The sequence below is a fragment of the Canis lupus genome, chromosome 35 (assembly GCF_003254725.2).
Source record: "Canis lupus dingo isolate Sandy chromosome 35, ASM325472v2, whole genome shotgun sequence".
NCBI lineage: Eukaryota > Metazoa > Chordata > Mammalia > Carnivora > Canidae > Canis > Canis lupus.
This window is the reverse complement of record NC_064277.1, coordinates 3606018-3626332: the sequence shown is the minus strand read 5'-3', so window position 1 is coordinate 3626332 and position 20315 is coordinate 3606018. Positions and strand designations below refer to the sequence as shown.

Below are 20315 nucleotides of genomic sequence, written 5' to 3'. Positions count from 1 at the left end.
CGCCCTTTCGCCCCTCTCCTCCCCCAGACCGACCAACGCGGCCTCGGGCCCACGCTCTGCTGAGCGGAAGAGGCAAGTCAGTAGGACGAAGGCTTAGAAACAGAACAGAAACACACTGACCCAGTGGCAGGGCAACGCCGTCCGTTTATTTAAACGTGTATCGTACAAAAGTTACAAATCCTCACTGCGGCCACTCTGCATTCTAGAACTTCTCCGGAAAAGCGTCCATTTCTTCCTTGATCCTGTTTTCTACCAGTAACGCGAAGTTACTGTCCGTGTTTTGAAGGTTATAGCTGACAAACACCTGTTTGTTGGTCTTCCGGGCTAAAAAGAGAAGACACATCAGCGCCGCGAGACCGAAAGGCCGGGAGGCCGTGGGTGCCTCTGCGGAGCGCACGGGGGAGACCAGTGGGGTCGTGGGAGAGAACAGGGCGCTCCGGGCAGGCCCCCTCACTCCACGACAGTGGTTCTGCCACTGGGGCCCCGGCAGCCCCTGCACCTTCGCAGGCCCCACCTGGACCACCCGAGCCAGAGCTGTGGGGTGGGAGCGGCAGGGGGTGGGGAGTGGGGGGCGGCGGGGGAGCTACAGTCACAAGCCCCCCCGGGGGATCCAAGCACTAATGGTCAAATGTCACCATTCTACCTAAAAAGCTGGTTTCTTTTTTTCCTTTTTTAAAATATTTAGGTAAAGTATTTAAGTTCTCCTTCACTACCACCCTCTCTGCCGACCGCACTCCCTTCCCGGAGATGATCCTACAACACTTACCAACATCTACATTTCTATGACACACAAACCCACACACAAGTGTACGACTTTCAATGACAATGGAGACACGCGTGAGCCCCTTCCCGCACAACCCGTAACAGCTGAAGCAGACGCTGTAGCACCGACCACACGGGTGCTGGGGCCTCCCCCCACACAGGGCAAGTGCAAACTCCCGACTCCCCACGGGGCCCCCCGCCCCAGCCCACACACATCAGAGGACCGTGCCAGCCCTGCCACGCGGAGAGGACAGGGGAGATGGCACCTGTCATGCTACAGCCCGCCTGGCCTCCTGCTGTTCAGTGGCAGGAAATTCCTCGTCCCCCGGTGGGGGCCACTCTGACTCCCACGTACTTGCAAGACAGGGCCCTACAGGGAGCGCAACTGTGCCCGGCCGCACCGGCCGCACTGTCCACCCACAGACCCAGCTCTGCCCTCTGGTCTGTGGAGAAAGGTCGTCCCCGTGCATCCAAAGCCCTCCAATGCTGCCGGGGTTACTCTGAACCCACTAGATGGTCTCTGTCCCTACTTCCTTTCATCCTCCATAGACCATCCTGTCTCGGGACTCCGCTCTCTTCCCGTTACCCCTCTAGGCAAGTCATTCATTTCCAGCTGCAGGGTCAAGACCTAAGCTCGAGAGGACCAGCACAGGACAGGGTGGCACTGGGCGGCCCCTCCACCATCCCAGCACCCGCGCATTACCAGTCCCTTGGTGCTGCCAGCAGCTATATCACACCGCTGACTTTTCCGCCTTTTCTGTGTGCCCGTCCTTGCTGGGCAATGGCTAAGGGCTGCGGCTGCTGGGTTTGGTTGATACAGGCAGGAGGTGACCCTCCGCTAATCTCTGAGTTTAATAAGCTGGTGAAGACGTATTTGTCTATGTTCTGTTTCAATTTATACAGATTATGATAAACTGATGTAAACCACACGAGAAGAAACATTAATTTAAAAAAACATCCTTTGCACAAAACTAAGCACACACACATACACACACACAAACTAGCGTGTTGCACGCAAAGTGCTACTCGGCTTCCATTGCTAGGACTCCCCCGAGCCCACCTGAATGGTGGCACAGCGAACAAGCTCCGCCAGCCTTATCTAGCGGGAGCCGTCCCCCCAGTTCCCCGGCTCTATAAACGCGAGCACGCCCACGGCTCCCCCGGGCCAGGCAGGGCAGGGCGCAGGGAGGAGCAAAGGGGCATCTTGTCTTCCACTCACTTTCACGTGGTTCAGAACAAATCAACAGTATCAACGCAGGGAATGGGAACAACCGGGAATGCAGGTGGAGGCAAAGGCAGGAACTCCTGTATCTGTGCCACAAGTTTCCTTTAAATCTAAAATTACTTCCTAGGAAGAGGTTACCAAGTACCTACTAGGGGGGTAACTAGTGCACACTAGAGACCAGCCAGGTTTCTCTCACCGGAGGTTAGGTTCCTGCGCGGCCATGGCCACCCGTGTGGTCTCCGCCCTGCTCACACCCAGGGCTCAGGGTGACATGCCCAGGGCGCCCAGCCCTCACCCTGCCCACCACGCCCCATCCCCGCTCCACCGTGTGGCCGTGTTCCCGCGGGTGCTCCCCGGAGTCACTGGCACACAAACGCCCACCTGGCCAGGATCAGGTTGACAGAACCAACCGGCACGTGCATGTGCAGGGAGCCAGCGGGGACCCCCGGTGAGTACAGAGACCCAGGGGGAGGCCCAGGCTGCCCTGCTGTCCCGAGTCTCCGGGCACCCCGTGGCACTGGCGGGGGGCAGTACACACCACATCTGTCCCTGGACTACCCAGGCAGTTACAGACAGTATGTGTGTGAGGCACATCCTTCCTCACAGTGCTGCTCACCACCGTCCACACCGCACTCACGTCAGGCCAGCCTCCTCTCCCGCAAGCTCTGAACGACACCACACGGAGAGCAGAGGACAGTCCCTCCTGCACGGTACAGGCACCCTGCTCCACGGGCTCCCCCGATCATGCAGAGGTGACCCAGAGCCACCGCCCGATGGGCACTGTGGGCATCACTCACTCTCCTCTCATGCGGAGTCACCTTGTCACTTACTGACCTGGAGAACATGCCAGCCCTGACACGGGACGTGGGCACGGATAAGCCCTCCTTAGAGGAGGCCCAACATACAGAGGTCTGCGCTCCTCTCTCGGGAGAAGGATTCTCTCCTTCTGAAGTGACCAGCCTCATGGTTCCATCGAACAGTAAGGTCCCTCCCCATCGGGCTGCGTCTGCAGCACCGGCCACAGGTACATACCTAAGCGCTGCGCAAGGCCAGTGGAGGTCGTGTCAGAAGTGTCTCCGAGGAGGGAGGTAGACACGGGGATGGAATCCTAAAGGGAAAACAGAGAACACAATGCTGCTTCTCCATCAGCCAAGCGTCTGCGGCTTCTGATTCTTCATGAGGATGGGCAAGCGGCAGGTCCCGGGAGGTCACCTGAGAAGGTCTGGCACCTGTGCCAACAGCCAGGTGGGCTGACCCTCTACCGCAGGAGAACAGACAGCCGGGACGGATGAAGACGGTCACTGAAGCTGGCATCACAGTGCTGACAGTAAGTTGGAAGGTTTGTTTTACATAAAAGGCTTCTTTGAGTGTTGGAAACTCCAAAGCAATGCTGTAGGGCAACATTACGACTAAGACGGGAGCAAACAAGATCATTAAGGGCACAGCCTGAAGAAAGCTCATCACAGAGTCTGGGTGCCAGGTGCCTCCAGGTCCCTCTGGCCGCCAAGTTAGCCATCAGCTGAGAAGGCAGGGTGCCTATCTCCTTGTCTCCCCTGAAGGTGTCTGGGCCCTTCAAGGTCAACAAGGGCCCTAGGACTCCGCCAAAGGGCATCAGCCATCAGTGTCCAAGTAATGAAAATAGAAAGCTCAGAGTATGTCAGACCAATCCTCATTTCAGGTAAGAAGCAGTAAAACTAAAGAAATAAATGTGGCCCTTCTGAAATATAGAACTCTAACCTCCAATTACTATGGAAGTAATCCCCCTTACCATTAAAATTCCTAGCTTAAAAGAAAAAAACTAACTTATAATATAGTCAAAATTACCTTTATCAAAATACTAGTCTTCTAAAAGAAACAGCCTCAGCAAAGACTTTTTTTTTTTTTTTTTTTTTTTTTTTTTTTGCCTTTTTCTCTCCTTTTTAATTTTTAGTTAACACACAGTGCAATACGGGTTTCAGGAACAGAATTTGGTGACCCATCACTTACATGCAACACCCAGTTGCTCATCACATGCACCCTCCTTAATCCCCATTCCCCACCCACCTCCCTCCATCAACCCTGTTTGTTCTCTATCTTTAAGACTTTCATGGTTTGTTTCCTCCCCTTCTTTTCCCCACTTCCCATAATGTATGTTCCTCTGTTTTCTTTCATATATTCCACCTATAAGTAAGATCATATGGCATTTGCCTTTCTCTGACTTATTTCACTTAGCATAATACACTCTAGCTCAATCCACGTCGTTGCAAATGGTAAGATTTCATTCTTTTTGATGGCTGAGTAATATCCATTGTATACATACCACATCTTCTTTATGCGGTCATCTGTTGACGGACATTTGGGCTCTCTCTATAGTTTGGCTGTTGATGATGCTGCTGTGAACATCGGGGTGCATGTATCACTTCAGATCAGTATTTTTGTATCCTTTGGGTAAATACCTAGTATTGCAATTGCTGGCTCCAAGGGTATTTTGAACTTCTTGGGGAACCCCCACACTGTTTTCCACACTGGCTGCACCAGTTTGCATTCCCACCAACAGGGTAAGAGGGTTCCCCCTTCTCCGCATCCTCACCATGTAGCATTTCCTGGGTTGTTATCTTTAGCCATTCTGACTGATGTGAGGCGGTATCTCATCATGGTTTTGATTTGTATTTCCCTGATGATGAGTAATGCTGAGCATCCTTTCACGGGTCTGTTGGCCTTCTGGATGTCTTCTTTGGTAAAATGTCTGTTCATGTCTTCTGCCCATTTCTTAACTGGATTATTTGTTTTTTAGGTGTTGAGTTTAATAAGTTCTTTCTAGAATTTGGATACTAACCCTTTATCGGATGTGTCATCTGCAAATACCTTGTCCCATTCCACAGGCTGCCTTTTAGTTTTGTTGACTGTTTCCTTCACTGTGTAAAAGCTTTTTATCTTGATGAGGTCCCAATAGTTCATTTTTGCTTGTTTCACTGGCCTCCAGCAATGTGTCTACTAAAAAGTTGCTGCGGCCAAGGTCAAAGAGGTTACCGCCTGTGTTCTCCTCTAGGATGTTGATGGTTGCCTGTCTCACATTTAGGTCTTTCATCCATTTTGACTTTGTGTGTCTGGTTTAAGAAAGTGGTCCAGCTTCATTCTTCTGCAGTTTCCCAACACTATTTCTTGAAGAGACTTTCCCATTGGATATTCTTTCCTGCTTTGTTAAAGATTACTTGACCATAGAGTTGTGGGTCCATTTCTGGGTTCTCTATTCTGTTCTATTGATCAGTGTGTCTGTTTTTCTACCAGTACCGTGTTGTCTTAATGATTATAGCTTTGTAATAGATCTTGAAACCCAGAATTGTGATCCTTCCAGCTGTTTTTTTCAGGATTCCTTTCGCTATTTGAGGTCTTTTGTACTTCCATACAAATTTTAGTATTACATGTTCTAGCTCTGTGAATAATACTTGTCATATTTTGACACAGACCACATAAAATGTGTAGATTGCTTTGGGTAGTATAGACTTTTTAACAATGTTTGTTCTTCCAATCCATGAGCATGGAATGCTTTTCCATTTCTTTGTCTCCTCTTTCAATTTCTTTCATAAGTGTTCTACAGTTTCCACAGTACAGATCTTTCACCTCTTAAGTTAGGTTTATTCCTAGGTATCTTATTGTTTTTGATGCATTTGCAAATGAGATAACATCTTTTATTTCTTTTGCTGCTGTTTCAACGTTGGTATATAGAAATGCAACAGATTTCTCCACACTGATTTTATATCCTGCAACTTTGCTGAATTCACACATCACTTCTAGCAATTTTTTGATGGAATTGTTTGCATCTTCTAGAGTATCATGCTCTCTGCAAATAGTGACAGTTTAACTTCTTCCTTGCCAATCTGGATACCTTTATTTTTGTTGTCTGATTGCTGAGGCTAAGACTTCCAGTACTATATTAAATAGTAATGGTGAGAGTGGACTGGCTGCTCCTTTTCTAGCTCCTTTAGGTATAAGGTTAAGTTTTGTATTTGAGACTTTTGTTGTTTCTTGAAGTAGGCCTTGCTGTATCCCAAAGGTTTGTGACCACTGTGCATTCATTTCCATTTGCTTCATTTTTTTTTTAATTTCTTCTTTAATTTCCTGGTTGACCCATTCATTCTTTAGTAGGCTATTCTTTAACCTCCATGTATTTGAGGTCTTTCCAAATTTTTTCTTGTGGTTGACTTCAAGTTTCAGAGTTGTGGTCTGAAAACACACATGGTATGATCTCGATCTTTTTGTACTTGTTGAGGGTTGTTTCTGACCCGGTACATGATCTATTCTGGAGAATGTTCCATTTTTACTACGAATCCTATTATGCATGCTAATCATAAAAAGATGTTAGATCAAGAGTTTGATAGTGCACTTGAAAACATGTATTCTGCTGCTTTACGATGAAATGTTCTGAATATATCTGGTAAGTCCATCTGGCCCAGTGTATCATTCAAAGCCACTACTTTCTTGTTGACTTTCTGTCCATTGCTGTGAGTGGGATGTTAAAGTCCCCTACTATTATTGTACTATTATTAAAGACTTTATGTTTATAATTGATTTACATATTTGGGCGCTCCCAAGATGGGGGTATAAATACTTACAATTATTAGGTCTTCTTGATGGACAGACCCCTTAATTATGATATAATGCCCTTCTTTTATCTCTTATTACAGTCTTTGTTTTAAAATCTAGTTTTTCTGATATTAAGTATGGCTACCCTGGCTTTCTTTTGATATCCATTAGCATGATAGATGGTTCTCCATCCCCTCACTTTTTATCGGAGCTGTCTTTAGGTCTAAAATGAGTGTCTTCTAGTCAACATATGGATGGGGATCTTGTTTTTTTAATCCATTCTGATACCCTGTATCTTTTGATTGGAGCATTTAGTCCATTTACATTCAGAGTGATTCCTGAAAGACATTAATTTACTGCCATTGCCTTACTTGTAAAATTGGTGTTCCCGGTGAGGTTCTCTGTCCTTTCTAGTCTTTGTTGCTTTTGATTTTTTTTTTTCTCCACTTGAAGAGTCCCCCTTAAAATTTCATGCAGGGCTGGTTTAGTGGGCATGAACTCTTTAGTTTTTGTTTGTCTGGGACTCTTTATCTCTCCTCCTGTTCTGAATGACTGCCTTGCTGGATAAAAAAATTCTTGGCTGCATAGTTTTCCCATTCAATACGTTGAATATAACCTGCCACTACCTTCCGGCCTGCCAAGTTTCTGTGGATAGATCTGCTGCGAACCTCATCTGTCTTCCTTTGCAGGTTAAGGACTTTTTTTCCCTTGTTGTTTTCAGGATTCTTTCCTTATCTGTGTATTTTCTGAATTTGACTGATATCCCTTGGCAATGGTCAGCTTTTGCTGAATTTACTGGCAGTTCTTTGTGCTTCTTGGATTTTGATGTCTGTGTCCTTCCCCAGATTAGGAAAGTTTTTAGCTATAATTTATTCAAATAAACCTTCTCTTTCTCTTCATCTTCTGGGACTCCTATGATATGAATGTTATTATATTTTAATAAGTCGCTGAGTTCCCTACATCTACCTTCATGATCCATTACCTTTTTTCCCTCTTCTTTTCAACTTCATTATTTTCCATAATTTTATCTTCTATATCACTGATTCACTCCTCTGATTTGTCCATCCTCATTTTTATGGCTTCCACTTGGGATTGCATCTCGGTTATAGCATTTTTAGTTTCACCCTGACTAAATTTTAGTTCTTCTATCTCTGTAGTAAGGGATTCTCTAGTGTCTTCTATGCTTTTTTCAAGCCCCACTAGTCTCCTTATCATTGTTTGAAATTCTAGTTCAGGAACAGGTAGGTGGCTCAGTCGGTTAGCCATCTGCCTTTGGCTCAGGTCATGATCTCATGGTCCTGGGATCAAGCCCTATGTTGGGCTCCCTGCTCAGTGGGAAGTCTACGTTTTCTTCTCCCTCTGCCCCTCTGCCCACCACTCCCTCCCCAGCTCGTGCACTTGCTCCTTCTCTCTTTCTCTCCCAAATATATAAATAAAATTTTTTAGAAATAAATAAGTATATTCTAGTTCAGACATCTTACTTTTAACGGTATTGATTAAGTCCCTCGCCATGAGTTCTACTTCTTGTTATTTCTTTCAGGGTGAATTTCTGTATCTCATCATTTTGTCCACAAAAGAAGACATAAAACAAACAAAAAACACACTCAAAAAAAAAGAAAAGAAAAAGTACCAAAAAACACACACAAAAAAAACTAGATCCTGGTGTGTTTTGGTCTGCTTATTAAAGGAAAATTTAAAAAATAGGGACTCCTGGGTGGCTCAGCGGTTGAGCGTCTGCTTTTGGCTCAGGGCATGATCCTGGGGTCCCAGGATCAAGTCTCACATTGGGCTCCCTGCATGAAGCCTGTTTCTACCTCTGCCTGTGTCTCTGCTTCTCTCTTTCTGCGTCTTTCAAGAATAAATAAAATCTTTAAAAATACATAAATACAATGAAAATAAATCAAAAAATAAAAAATATGTCTAAAATACATAAATAAAATTCTAAAATATTAATTAAAAAAGGAATTGATAAAAGAGAATGAATAATAATAAATAAAGAATACAAACAAAAAGGAAGCTAGATCCTATTTCCCCCTAGAGCTGAAACTCTGTAGCACTCTATGATTAGTAGACTTGGTGCCAGCCAGTTGTGTGTGCTGGTCTTCTATGCATAGGGGCCTGCTGGGCTGATTCGCAGGTGGACTGGCCATAGTGGAAACAGGCCTCCTGGACACCAGGGAGCATGGCTTGTTGTAAGCGGCCCGGCCTCCACGAGGTGGTGCTGTTTTGTTCCCTGAAGGCCTTGGGTGCTGACGGACAGGATAGGCCACCACAGGCTCTCCAGCCCTGGAGTGGAAAGTTCACTCCCCCCAACTCTTCACTGAGCCCTCATGGAAGAGCAATCAATCACCCCTCCAGTTCCCAGTTTCCATCAGAAACTGATGTTCCTGAGGTTTTTTTTTTTATCTCAGGCACATGACTTAGTTTCAAAACTACAAATTTTAGGGACTCCCACAGCATGGACCCATATTGTTCCTCTGGGAGAGGGTCTCTCTGCACTTCTGCCATTTTCTGTCCATCCCAGGAAAGCAGTCTCACCACCACACAGCAGTTCACAGTTACAGCAAGTCAGAGCAGAAAGCCAGCACCAAGACCCACTGCTCTCAGCCAGCATCCCCACTCCTATGCCTGGGAACAGCCCAGCACCTTGGCGCCACCCATTCTTCCTGCGACCCAGGGAATCCTTAGACCACCCTGTCACTTCTGGCACTCTGCCCTGCTTCACCACCTAAGCACCTTCAAGCCAGGCACAACCCCCACAACAGTAGACTGCTACAAGTTCAGATTTTGCACTCCATTGCTCAAATACTTTGTGGCAGCCTCCATAAGCAGGCTCCCTCCCCACCTCTGTACCCACAGCTTTACCTCCCCTAAGTGAACTCTACATACCTCCCACCATCCAAAAGGTGGTCACTTTTCTACTGGTAGACTTGCAGTTTTTGTTCTCTGAGACCTATTGTTGATTCTTTTAGTGTTCAGAATGATTTGATCACTAACTGTGTTCAAGGGATGAGACAAGCTTAGGGTCCCCCTACTCCTCCACCATCTTAACTCCTCCCTCACCACAGGGCAAGATTTTTGGAGGAACTAGCCTGTGCAACCAGAGGCTCTGGGGTGGGCACCCATTCCCCCACATTGTCCAGGTAGAGACAAGTAAACTGAATAAACACCTACTATGTGCCAGATACTGTGAGCAGGGCACAGATCAGAGACTGCTCCTTGTCTCCTAGGGGTTCAAAGTCACTTCAAAAGGAGAAAGAACTTGTTGAGGTCTATAAGAGATGATCAAAAAACAGAGGATAAGAATGAAAGCATTTACTGCAAGCTTTTTTGTTGAAAAGATAACAAAATCGTGAACTCAATTAATGAATTTGCTGTTTACAAGTTTCAAGTTCAATATTCAGCTGTATGCTAACAGTATTTACAGTTAAACTTTTAGAAACAGAAAATCTACCTTAAGGTGATCGTTTCCCACCAAAAACAAAACTAAAAACCACATATTGTTACCCTACTCAGTACTTTATTATTTTCAAAATCATACTATGCCCAGCTGGTCTCCCAGGCACATACATGCTCAGTTTTACTATGGCTGGAGCACCACTGTCCACTCAAAGTGTGCTCACCACATCCTAAATCATCTGAGCAGACAGGGCCCCAGTGTCCCTTCTTCCCAGGTCACGGGCCTCCACCATGTTGAGGGACTCTATATCATCCTTGTTCTAATGCCTCTCAGTGCCGTAAATAGACCACTCGATGCAAGGCAGGCTAGCTGGAAGAGCAGCAGAGTAGTATGGTTTTGTTCTACATGGTCTTACATGTGGGGATCGAGGGGGAAGGGAGGAGGAGGAGACGTCAGCGACCCTTTGGTCTCACTCTCCATGCATGGTCCAAAACCCTTTTTCTAAGAAGGGCCAGAGGATAAATCACTTAGTTTTTATTTTAACTGTTCGACTCTGCCATCAATATACAAAAGTTGCAACAGACATTACGGAATAGATGGGCAGAACTATGTTCCAAAACCTTGGTTATAAAAGTAGAAGGCAGGCCATCCCCTAGGCAATGGTTTGCCAAGTCCTGTTCCACAGGAATCTTGTGTTTCCTGCCTTAAGTTATGGTTTATACCTCTTCTCTCCAGCTGGAGAGTGGGTTCTCTGCCCCAGAAGACAACATACAAGTACACAACGAGGCCAATGAGTAGGACTGAAGTTCTGACAGGTCTGGTAACAGAGACTGGCCCCTTTTCCTTTTCCTACCTGATCTTGGTTTAGTGTGACCTTCCAGTTGAGAAAATAAACCCTAGTAGGAGCTATAACTCCCAAATGGTCAGATTGCTAGTGTGCCAAAGCAGCCCACAGGAGGAATCTTGAAATTGACTCAAGGAAGCAATGCCTGGTCTTACCAATGAGCAGTCCTGGGCCCCATGTGACCCACAGCCTTAGCCACTGTCTATCACTACAGTCTAAGGACTAGAAAAGAGAGATGGTGAGGTGGCTCCAGGGCACCACAACCTCCAAACACACAACCCCACCCATCACCCCATGCCCCTGCAGGCCCTTTACCTCTCCTCCAATGAAAGAAGGAATTGCCAGCTGCCCAAAGGCCCAGCTGCCGGTACCCACTAGAAAAGAAATAAAAGAAAACCTGCCCAGGAAAAAGAACAGCAAGAAGGACAAAGGCAGAAGTGGGATATTGTATGAAGCTATCCAGAAGTCCCATTCAGAGGCTATCTCCTTCCCGAAACTTTGCCCAGGTCCTGCCTGATGGCTCACTCCTCTGATTTCCCACCACCCCAAGGCCCCTCAGAGATTACAATCCCTACTGCCTACCAGGATGCAGATTACTGGTAGCCTTCCCTAGCAAACCTGGAGTTCCCCGAGGGGGGCCTCATTCATTCCTTCAAAAACAATTTAATGAGTGGCTTGTCAAGCATTCAGGTTACAAAGACCATAAAAAGACAAACCTCACCACCACCACTATGGATACTGATGGCAATCTGCAGAGGGAGCAATACCTGGGGACAAGCCCATGCACTAGAGCAGCCAAGAGGCCTGTGAGTGGGCTGGGAGGAGGGCGAGGGCGGGAGCAGGGGAGCCCCACCAGGTAACAGAGCTTAAGGGTCACTGTCAAGTCTCTGAACTGTGCTCCGAGTGTACCTCCTGAAAGGCCTGGAGCCAGGGAATGACAATATCTGATTGCTGTCTGCTGCCCTATAAATGGCCATAAGGCAGCATTGTGGGCTGAATCGTGTCCCCCAAAAAGACAAGCGCACATGCTAACCCCTAGCACCTGTGAATGTGACTTTTTTAAATTGGAAATAGGGTCTCTGCAGATGTAATTAAGCTGTCATTGAAGATGCCGTCGTACTGGAATAGGGTAGACTCTCAATTTATTATGACTGGCGTCTTTACATGAAAAGACACACAGAAAAGAAGGCCAGTGGCACTGCAGAGTCTTGAGTGGTGAAGCTGCAAGCCAAGGAATGCCAAGGACTGCCAGCACCCCCAAAAGATGGGAGAGCCATAGGAAGAGTTCTCCCTCCGAGCCTCCCGAAGGACCAGCCCTGCCGACACCTCGATTTCAGACCTCCAGCCTTCTAACCCGCGAGAGGATCAATCTTGGTTGGTTTAAACCACCCAGCTTGGGATCCCTGGGTGGCGCAGCGGTTTGGCGCCTGCCTTTGGCCCAGGGCGCGATCCTGGAGACCCGGGATCGAATCCCACGTCGGGCTTCCGGTGCATGGAGCCTGCTTCTCCCTCTGCCTGTGTCTCTGCCTCTCTCTCTCTCTCTCTGTGACTATCATAAATAAATAAAAATTAAAAATAAATAAATAAATAAATAAACCGCCCAGCTTGTGGCACTTGGCTGCAGTAGCTCTAAGAAATTAACAGAGGCAGCAAAGGGGGAATCAGGCCAGAAGCCAAGGGGATGCTGCAGGCTTGGCCCAGGGGGACAAGCCCAAAAGGAGGCGATGGGTGTGCAGAGATCCCTTTGAGGTCGTCACCTTGAACACTGGAAACCGAAGTAAGGTAGAAGGGCCCACAGTGACCTCCAGCCCCAAACAGGCCCCTGAGGTGACCTGCCTAAGCCCTAGCTAACCCCCCAACACAGGTACCAGAGAAGGAGGAGAACGCCTTACGTTCCCATACCTCCTCCCCTGCCACCACTGCCTCCTGGGGGACAGCCTCTCCCTTGTGGGGCATCCAATAAACCTGTCTCCTTTGTTCTGCGGTGGGTGAACTCTTTCCCTGACCCTGCCTCCCGGCCTCCAGGCCTCTACCCTTTGGGGTCGCCCCCCCGGCTGGATGGACTCCCCCTCAGGTCTGATGGAAGGCAGGGCCCACAGATGCGGGGACACAGGCCAGGCGGAGCACGGAAGAGAGGAGTCAAGGTTCAGGTGGGGCTTCCGCGGCTCGGACGGGCTGCCCTGCCCTGCAAGCAGCAGGTCGGGAAGGCTAGGCGGTGCCACCCCGGGGCGGCTAGTGGGAGGTGCCTACCGGGCTTCCAGGCCGGGGCACAGGAGTCCACAACTGGGCAGAGGGCTGGCCTAGAAACACACGCACGATTCGGTGTGGTCAGTATAGAGGGGGCATCAAACCCGGAGGTGGGTGCCCTCGCCCAGGGCGAGAGTGTGACGGGAGAGCAGGGGGCCCACCACGAGGCCCTGAGGCCCTGAGCACCGCAACCACAGGGAGGCGCGCCTTGACGGGCGGGCGGCCGCCTGGGCCTGACCTCACTCCGCCCCCGGGTGCTGCAGGCCCAGCCCGACCCGTTCCCCAGGGCATCACAGGAAGGGGTCCCTGGGCGCAGAGAGGCCTGAGGGCAGCCCGCGGACCCAGGGGGCCGGCACCGCGGCTACTCTCCCTCCCTCCCGGCCCGGCCCGGGCCCACACCGGCCTGACCCCCGGGACCCCGCCTTCCACCAACCGCCGCCCCCCCCCCCCGCCGCGACCCTGACCCCCTCCGACCCCGCCCCGCCCGGTCCCCAGGACCCCGCCCTCCCGCCCCCCCGCCGGCACTCACGTAGCGGTTGCACATGGCCACGGCGAGGTTGCGCAGGTGCGGCGTGGCCCCCACCCACAGGAAGAGCGAGTCGGTCAGCCGCATGACGTGGAAGTGCACGAGCTGCTCCCACAGCCTCGCGCTGAAGTTGTGCAGGGACACGTCCCCGCCCGCCGCGGCCCGCGGCCCCTCCATGCGCCCGGCCGCCAGCACCCCAGGCCGCCAGTCCCGCCGAGGCCCCGCCCCCGCCGCCGCCCCGCCCCGCCCCGCCCCGCCCCCGCCAGACGCGAGCAAGCGAGCGCCGAGAGGCCGAGCGCGCCTTCGCTTCCCCGGGGCTCCGGCGGGGCGGGGCCGGGAGGCGGAGGGGCGGGGCTATGGGCGGGGCCTGGAGGAGGATGGGCGGGGCCGGGAGGCGGAGGGGCGGGGCTGTGGGCGGGGCCGGGAGGAGGAGGAGGGGCGGGGATAGGGGCGGGGCTGGGAGGCGGGTGGGCGGTGTTGGGGAGCCAGGCCGGGAGGATGGGCGGGGCCTGGAAGAGGGGGCGGGGCAGGGAGGCGAAGGGGCGGGGCCTGGGAGGGACGTGGACGGGAGGAGGGGCTGGGGCGGGGCCGGGAGGCGGAGGGGAGGGGCTGTGGGCGGGGCCGGGAGAATGGGGGGCGGGGCCGGGAGGCGGAGGGGCAGTGTTGGGGGCGGGGCCGGGAGGGAGAATCGCCGCCCTCCCGCGCTGGGCTTTGCTGAGAACCTGCGGCGGTCAGCGGTCAGCGTCAGGGGCAGGGCAGTGACCTCAGGGGCTCTTCTCCTCAAGCCCTAACCCTCCCCAAGCTCAAGCTCACCACATAAGGTGCTTCTAATTTTACAAATAAAATGAAGGTTATTAGGCTTGATTTCCCCAACACCTTGTCCCTCTGCTCAAACCCTTATCTTCATCTGACCCCATTCTCACCACCTTCTCCTCCCCCATCAGGGTGAGTTTCCCCTCTGCTTGCTGAAGGTTAATCTGTCCACCTGAGCTCTGCCCCTGTGCTCCTCTACATCCTCAAGAGCCTGACCCTGTCAACTTTGGTGGCTTCTCCCAAGACTGTGTGCTGGGCTCTGAGATGGGCCGCCTAGACCTGCCTTCCAGAAGGACTTGTCCCGGCTGCTAGAAATGCTGTCAGCAGAAAGGCTTCTACTGTCACTTCCTTTGGAGTCTGTCTACACACCCTGCCCAGGGCAGCTCGCACCTGGTGCTGGATGCAGGTGGCAGTACAGGGGCCAGGCCATGCGGGCCCATTGCAGGTCAACTGTGATGGGCCTTTTTTGCATCAAAGTGCCCATGGATTCCGACGGCTACAGTTGATTCACCTTACACCATCAGGAGACACTGGGGATGGATGATCAGGAGGCTGAGTGCAGTCACACCAGTGAAATCTTATGGTCCCTTGTTCAGTGCCTGGACCTGGAACCCAGTAACTAAAGACATGCCCAGGTTGCCTGCGACACCATATTAAGGATACACACTCTGACCTCCTGGTCCCTCCTCAAAGAGACCAAAGATCATTTACTCAGGTAGCACTACACAAGGGAAAGAGGAAGACCCGAACACCTCAAGAGTCGGAGTTGGAATTGAGATATGGAGACCTGGAGCGTCATCAAGGTCCTCCTGCTACAGTAGGGGCAGACAGGAACCAGACAATACGTAGAGTCCTGGCTAGGGGTTCATTTGGTCTGCACACCCGCCCAGGATCATTTGCCTAGTCCCTGAGTATATAATTGGGATAGGCGTACTTGGAAGTTGGCTCAATCCCCACCGTGGGTCCTTGGCCTGTGGGGTGAGAGCTGTCATAGCAGAGAAGGCTATGTGGGAGCCTAAGAAACTGCCCCTTCCCCAGCCAAGCAATACTGCATCAAGGGGAGGATGGTGGAAATTAGTGCCGCCGCGAGGATCCAAAGGATGCGGTGGTGGTGGTCTTCATCATATTCCTACTTGACCAGGTGAATCCTGGAAGATGACATTAGACTACAACAAACTCAACCAAGAAGCAGCCCCAGTTGCAGCTGATGTGATATCTGCAAGAGCAGTATAATAAGGCCTCATAAGGGACCTGTCAAAAGGGACATAACATGTGGCCAATGATTTGGGAAATACATTTTCTTTTCCAGTCAGAAAAGAGGACAAAAACAGCTTGCATCTACACGGAATGGACCACAATATTCACAGATAGTCTTAACAATCCACTCTCTACCAGAATGTCATCTGAAGAGATGTAGACTGTCCAGACATCCCACAGAATATCACACTGATGCGCTACAGCGCTGTCACCTCTGTGTCACCCAGGCCCCGTCTTAGTTCGCACCTCTGGCTGTAAGGGGGGATCCCACAGAATTGGCTGACGAATGAGGTGAAAGCCTGAGCCTGGTTTTTGGATGGGTCAGTGTAGGGGTACATGTTACACCAGGTGCACTGGTCCTGCAGCCTTACTCAGGCAGGGTACCTGGTCATCCACGTGGTGTGGGCAGAGCAGTGGCCTGAGGTTAGAGTACTCGTAGACCAATGGGCAGAGGGCCAGGCATTGGCCCGTCTGATCGGGGAAACTCTGGGGAAAAAGATGGGAAGACAGAGGACAGGACAGGGAGGTCAGGGGAAGAGGTTGTGGCTAGAATGTCCATGAAGTGTGAAGATCATTGTGCCACCTGTTATCATCCAGCAGAGAACATGAGGAGACAAAATGACTTGGCCAGTTGATGCTGGCTAGCCTGTCTCCTGCCAGCCAGGGCTGGGCCACCAACGGAGGAACCCTGGTAGCAGAGGTGGTGGTTCTGAGGGGCCCACAGCATGGAATTCCACTTACCAAAGTTGTTCTTGCTGCTGCTGTCACCAGACATCCTACCTACCAACCGAAGCCGGGCTGAGGCTGATATGGCACCATAACCTAGCAAGCTGGTGAGGCTGGGCTCTTTCCACCCAGAAGAGCTAACAGTTTGTTCTGATAGAACACATTCCAGCTGTGGCTTTGCCCTTCCTGTCCGCAGAGCCCTCGGGCCATTACCTGAGTGCTGGACGTGTGATCCATCGTGCAGCATGACATTGCACACGTCACAAGAGACAGCCAAGAAGGCGGGGGAGCGGGCCCAGAACCGTGGGAGCCACAGGCCACATCACACCGTCTGCGTCACCCACAAGCTGCCCACGCAGGCCGAAAAGCTCAGACGTGGTAATTCACGAGGATGGAGAATCATCCTCCAAAACCCTTCATGAAGCTTGAACCAAAGTGCTGTGTATGGTGCTGCGTTCCCAGTAGAAAGACCAGGTAAGTCAGGGATCCAAGAGGGGGGCAGGAGCAGCCCCTCTTATCACGCCTGAACGGAATAGGGGATTATCCCTCCCAAACCTGCACTTAGGGACGGCGGCAGTAGAGGTTCTGCTTTGCAAACGGAGGACACTTCCTCCAGGGGACACGGCAAGAGTTCTGTTGGGTTTCGGGCTTCTTGTGTCCAGAGCCCAGCAATTCCTAAACAGTCACCATCCTGGCAGAGGAACTCCACCCTTACCATAAGGACGAGATGGGCAGCCCGGGTGGCTCAGCGGTTTAGCGCCGCCTCCAGCCCAGGGCGTGATCCTGGAGACCCGGGATCGAGTCCCCCGTCGGGCTCCCTGCATGGAGCCTGCTTCTCCCTCTGCCTGTGTCTCTGCCTCTCTGTGTGTGTGTGTGTGTCTCTCATGAATAAATAAGTAAAATCTTAAAAGAAAAATACACGGACTAAACTTTCTGACATTGCCTTCTGGCGAGCCCCACCCGGGACAGGCTCCTTCTGTAGCCTGCTCTCCTCTCACCTGGCGCATACCCTGGGCCAGCTCATCATGGCCATGAATCTGCTTGTCACCGAATCTCAAAAGTATGACTGTATGGCCGTCAGGGCTCTTCCCGGAGGCGCACACAGGCCCACTGCCTGCAGGCCGTCATTTCCTAACTGTCCCCCGAGGCGCCTGGACCCTCGGTGTGTCTGCACCCAATGCACCCTCTCCCTCCTGCCCTCCCCCAGCCCTCTGCTTCCTGCATTCCCTCTGATGGTGAATGCTCCCCCCACCCCCCGACCAGGTTCCCCAACTATAACTGAAGACCCTGCCCTATCACTGCAAACAGTGCTGCTTGTGGATCTCACCACCACCTGCTTGCCCTGGGCACCCTGATCCATGCCCCCTGCCTGGGCCTGCCCCTGACACAGCTGCTAGAAGCCCCTCGTCCTGAAGGAGCGCCCCGCGGGAAGCCGGGCCACATCTCCCCCGGCCCTGCGTGTACCGACCGCAGAGCAATCCTTTTCTTTGCTGGCCTGTCTGCGTGCTCATCGTCCTTCTCAGGAAGCTCCTCGAGGGCAGCTACGGGGTCTCCCACCTGCAGCCCCCTGCCCAGCACGGGCCCTGCACCTGGTAAAGCACAAAACAAATATTGACTGATGCTTGAGTGAGTAAACGAATAAATGCTGGAAGAAGAAGGGCCTCCCGGGCCCGGGCTCGGGTCTGGCTCCACCGCTAACCAGCCAGGTCTCTGTTACTTGGCTGCAACCCGAGGAGGTTGGCTCAGGTTGGCTCTGAGGCGCCTTCCCAGGCCACTGCCCCCTGAAGATCAGGTGCGGATGCGGAATGGTAACCAGATCCTCGCGGCGCCGGGCACCAGGGTGCAGATGCCGCAGGGACCCACTAGGTGGCAGGTGGGAAGGAAGGGGTCCAAGTGCCGCGCAGCTTTGGCTTTCAGAGAGCAGGGTGGGTCCCCGGTTCCCACTCTGAGCTCGAGACCTGTGTCCCGGGGGCCTTGTCTCCTGGCTCTGCAGTCTGAGAACGCTCGGGGGGACTGGAGGGGACAAGCAGGTCCTGTTTCTCGCCGGCCACCCCCGCAGATGCAAAAGCCCCGGGCAGCACAGCTACACCGAGGAGCCTCCCAGCTTCTGCTTGAGAAGGGGGGGGGGGGGGGAGCACCGATGCTTTCATTCATCCCTGTCCTCTTTCCGCCACCAGCTGGGGTGATGAGACTTGGTCTGGCATGAATTTCAGTAGGAACCAAGAATGACGGGATTCTTTTAGAGGAGAAATAAGGAAACGGCTCTCTGGTCCCTCCCTTCCAGGTGAAGAAAGGTGAGTCAAACGCTGCCACATGCCGTGACTGGTGATGTGGTGCGTGGTTTCGTCACAGGCTAGGCGAGGCTATAGTGACACTTCGATCCTGCAAGGGCAATGGTAGGGGGGAGGGGAGGATGTAAGGTGGGAGGACTCGGCTCCACACAGTCCTGAGGAACCCAGATGACACCTCGGGTCACGGCAGCAGAAGAGGGGCCTGCATGACGGGTCAGGCCCTTTGATGCTCTGACCCAGAAGCGACACATCAAAGCTTCTTGTGGCCAATAGCCAGAAATGGTCCCCTGCTGCTGCCGCCCTGTGACAGGAGGAGGGATCGTGTGCAAAATTTGGAAAGCAGACACAGCACTTGATGGGCACCAAATGTCCCTGCTCTAGGGGCCGCAGGCAACAGGCTTGAGCAATGAAAACTGGAGCAAGGCCAAAGGACCCCAGCGACTGCTCAGCTGCCGCAAAGGGCTCCTTAAGTGACTCACCTTGAAATGGCCACAGGCCCTAACTGACCAACGGGCTACTTACTACCAGGCACAGTGACCAACAAAGGGACAATCCCATGGGTTCCCCTGCCTTCTCACTCCACGCCACACGACAGCCCCGCACCGCCTCCTGGCAGCCGCCTCTCCTCTGCTGACCTGCCCACTGCTCCCCGGCAATGTATTCAAAAAGCTTCAATCTCCTCTGACCTGGCTTGGGTAAATTCTTTCACCACCCGTGCCGATCAGAATGCCCTACACCTGCCACACTGGCAAATATATATAGGATTTATTGAGAGTCCCTACACCTGCCAGTCAGGGTTTGCCCAGGTTCTCCACTAAGGTGTCCCAGGGACCTGGGGTCAACAGGTGTAGCCTGGGGCAGCCCGGGGGGCTCATGGGTGGCCTGGGTGGCTCAGCGGTTTAGCGTCGCCTTCAGCCTGGGGCATGATCCTGGAGACCCGGGATCGAGTCCCACGTTGGGCTCCCTGCATGGAGCCTGCTTCTCCCTCTGCCTGGGTCTCGGCCTTTTGTCTCTGTATCTCCCATGAATAAATAAATAAGATCTTAAAAAAAAAAAAAAAAAAAAGAGGTATAGCCTGTGCCTGCCCTCCCAAGTGGCCTTTCTCTAATCTAAAGAACGTACAATAATTCACATTCTGCTCCAAATCTGTTCCTCTCACCAAACCCAACAAACTGTCTACAACTGAGCCCATGAAGCCCGCTTCTGTTCCAGTTACTGCGGATGAGCCTGCTGTTGCCACCTGAAGCTAGCCCTCCACCTGTGCACCTGCCCTCCTGCCTCCTCACCGTCTCAGACACAGCACAGGTGCGATCCGTACCTGTCTCTTCTGCATCACAGATTTTCTCACCTGTGCTAGATGAGTGTCATCAACATACAGACATGATCTTACGAGATATCTTTCTTTGTGTCATGTCATTCCGCCTCCAGCCCCGTGTCTCAGCCTCCTCGTCAGCCAAACCCCTGGGAAGCGACCCTGTGATTATCTCCAGATCCTCTTTCTCCCTCCCTGCCCCAGCCTCACTCCCATCAGGCTGTCCTCCCTTCACTACACGGCTCTTGCCAAGGTCGCTGAAGAGCTCTAGGTGGCAAGGCCTAGAGCCTCCATCAGTATCTCCCTCGGGCTGGGGCGCCGACCGCCCCCTCCAGGCCCCAGCCTCCAG

General features: G+C 52.0%; 1 protein-coding gene and 2 long non-coding RNA genes across 3 annotated transcripts; 1 reads left to right on the top strand and 2 right to left on the bottom strand.

The window, feature by feature from the left end:
- Nucleotides 1-124: 124 nt before the first annotated feature.
- PSMG4 (proteasome assembly chaperone 4) lies at nucleotides 125-13794 on the bottom strand. Its single transcript, XM_025445834.3, has 3 exons — nucleotides 13571-13794; nucleotides 3020-3095; nucleotides 125-324 (listed from the first exon to the last, which is right to left on the bottom strand). The coding sequence occupies exons 1-3, from the start codon at nucleotides 13742-13744 to the stop codon at nucleotides 203-205; spliced, it is 372 nt and encodes a 123-aa protein (XP_025301619.1). The 5' UTR covers nucleotides 13745-13794; the 3' UTR covers nucleotides 125-202.
- LOC118353378 (uncharacterized) lies at nucleotides 3188-13472 on the bottom strand. The gene is made up of 3 exons (XR_007408474.1): nucleotides 13045-13472; nucleotides 9725-9822; nucleotides 3188-3377 (listed from the first exon to the last, which is right to left on the bottom strand). It is a non-coding gene; the product is annotated as an uncharacterized LOC118353378 (long non-coding RNA).
- Nucleotides 13795-18142: 4348 nt separating the features above from the next.
- Nucleotides 18143-20048, top strand: LOC112659302 (uncharacterized). The gene is made up of 2 exons (XR_003136294.3): nucleotides 18143-18657; nucleotides 19867-20048. It is a non-coding gene; the product is annotated as an uncharacterized LOC112659302 (long non-coding RNA).
- Nucleotides 20049-20315: the final 267 nt, after the last annotated feature.

Bases quoted from the DNA above. Each gene is read 5' to 3' on its own strand.
- PSMG4 (XM_025445834.3), bottom strand. From the start codon at position 13,744: ATGGAGGGGCCGCGGGCCGCGGCGGGCGGGGACGTGTCCCTGCACAAC. The intron at 3,096-13,570 runs GTGAGTGCCGGC...TTTTCCCTTTAG, and splicing joins TGGCCATGTGCAACCGCTAC to GATTCCATCCCCGTGTCTAC. The intron at 325-3,019 runs GTATGTACCTGT...TTCTCTTTTTAG, and splicing joins TGGCCTTGCGCAGCGCTTAG to CCCGGAAGACCAACAAACAG.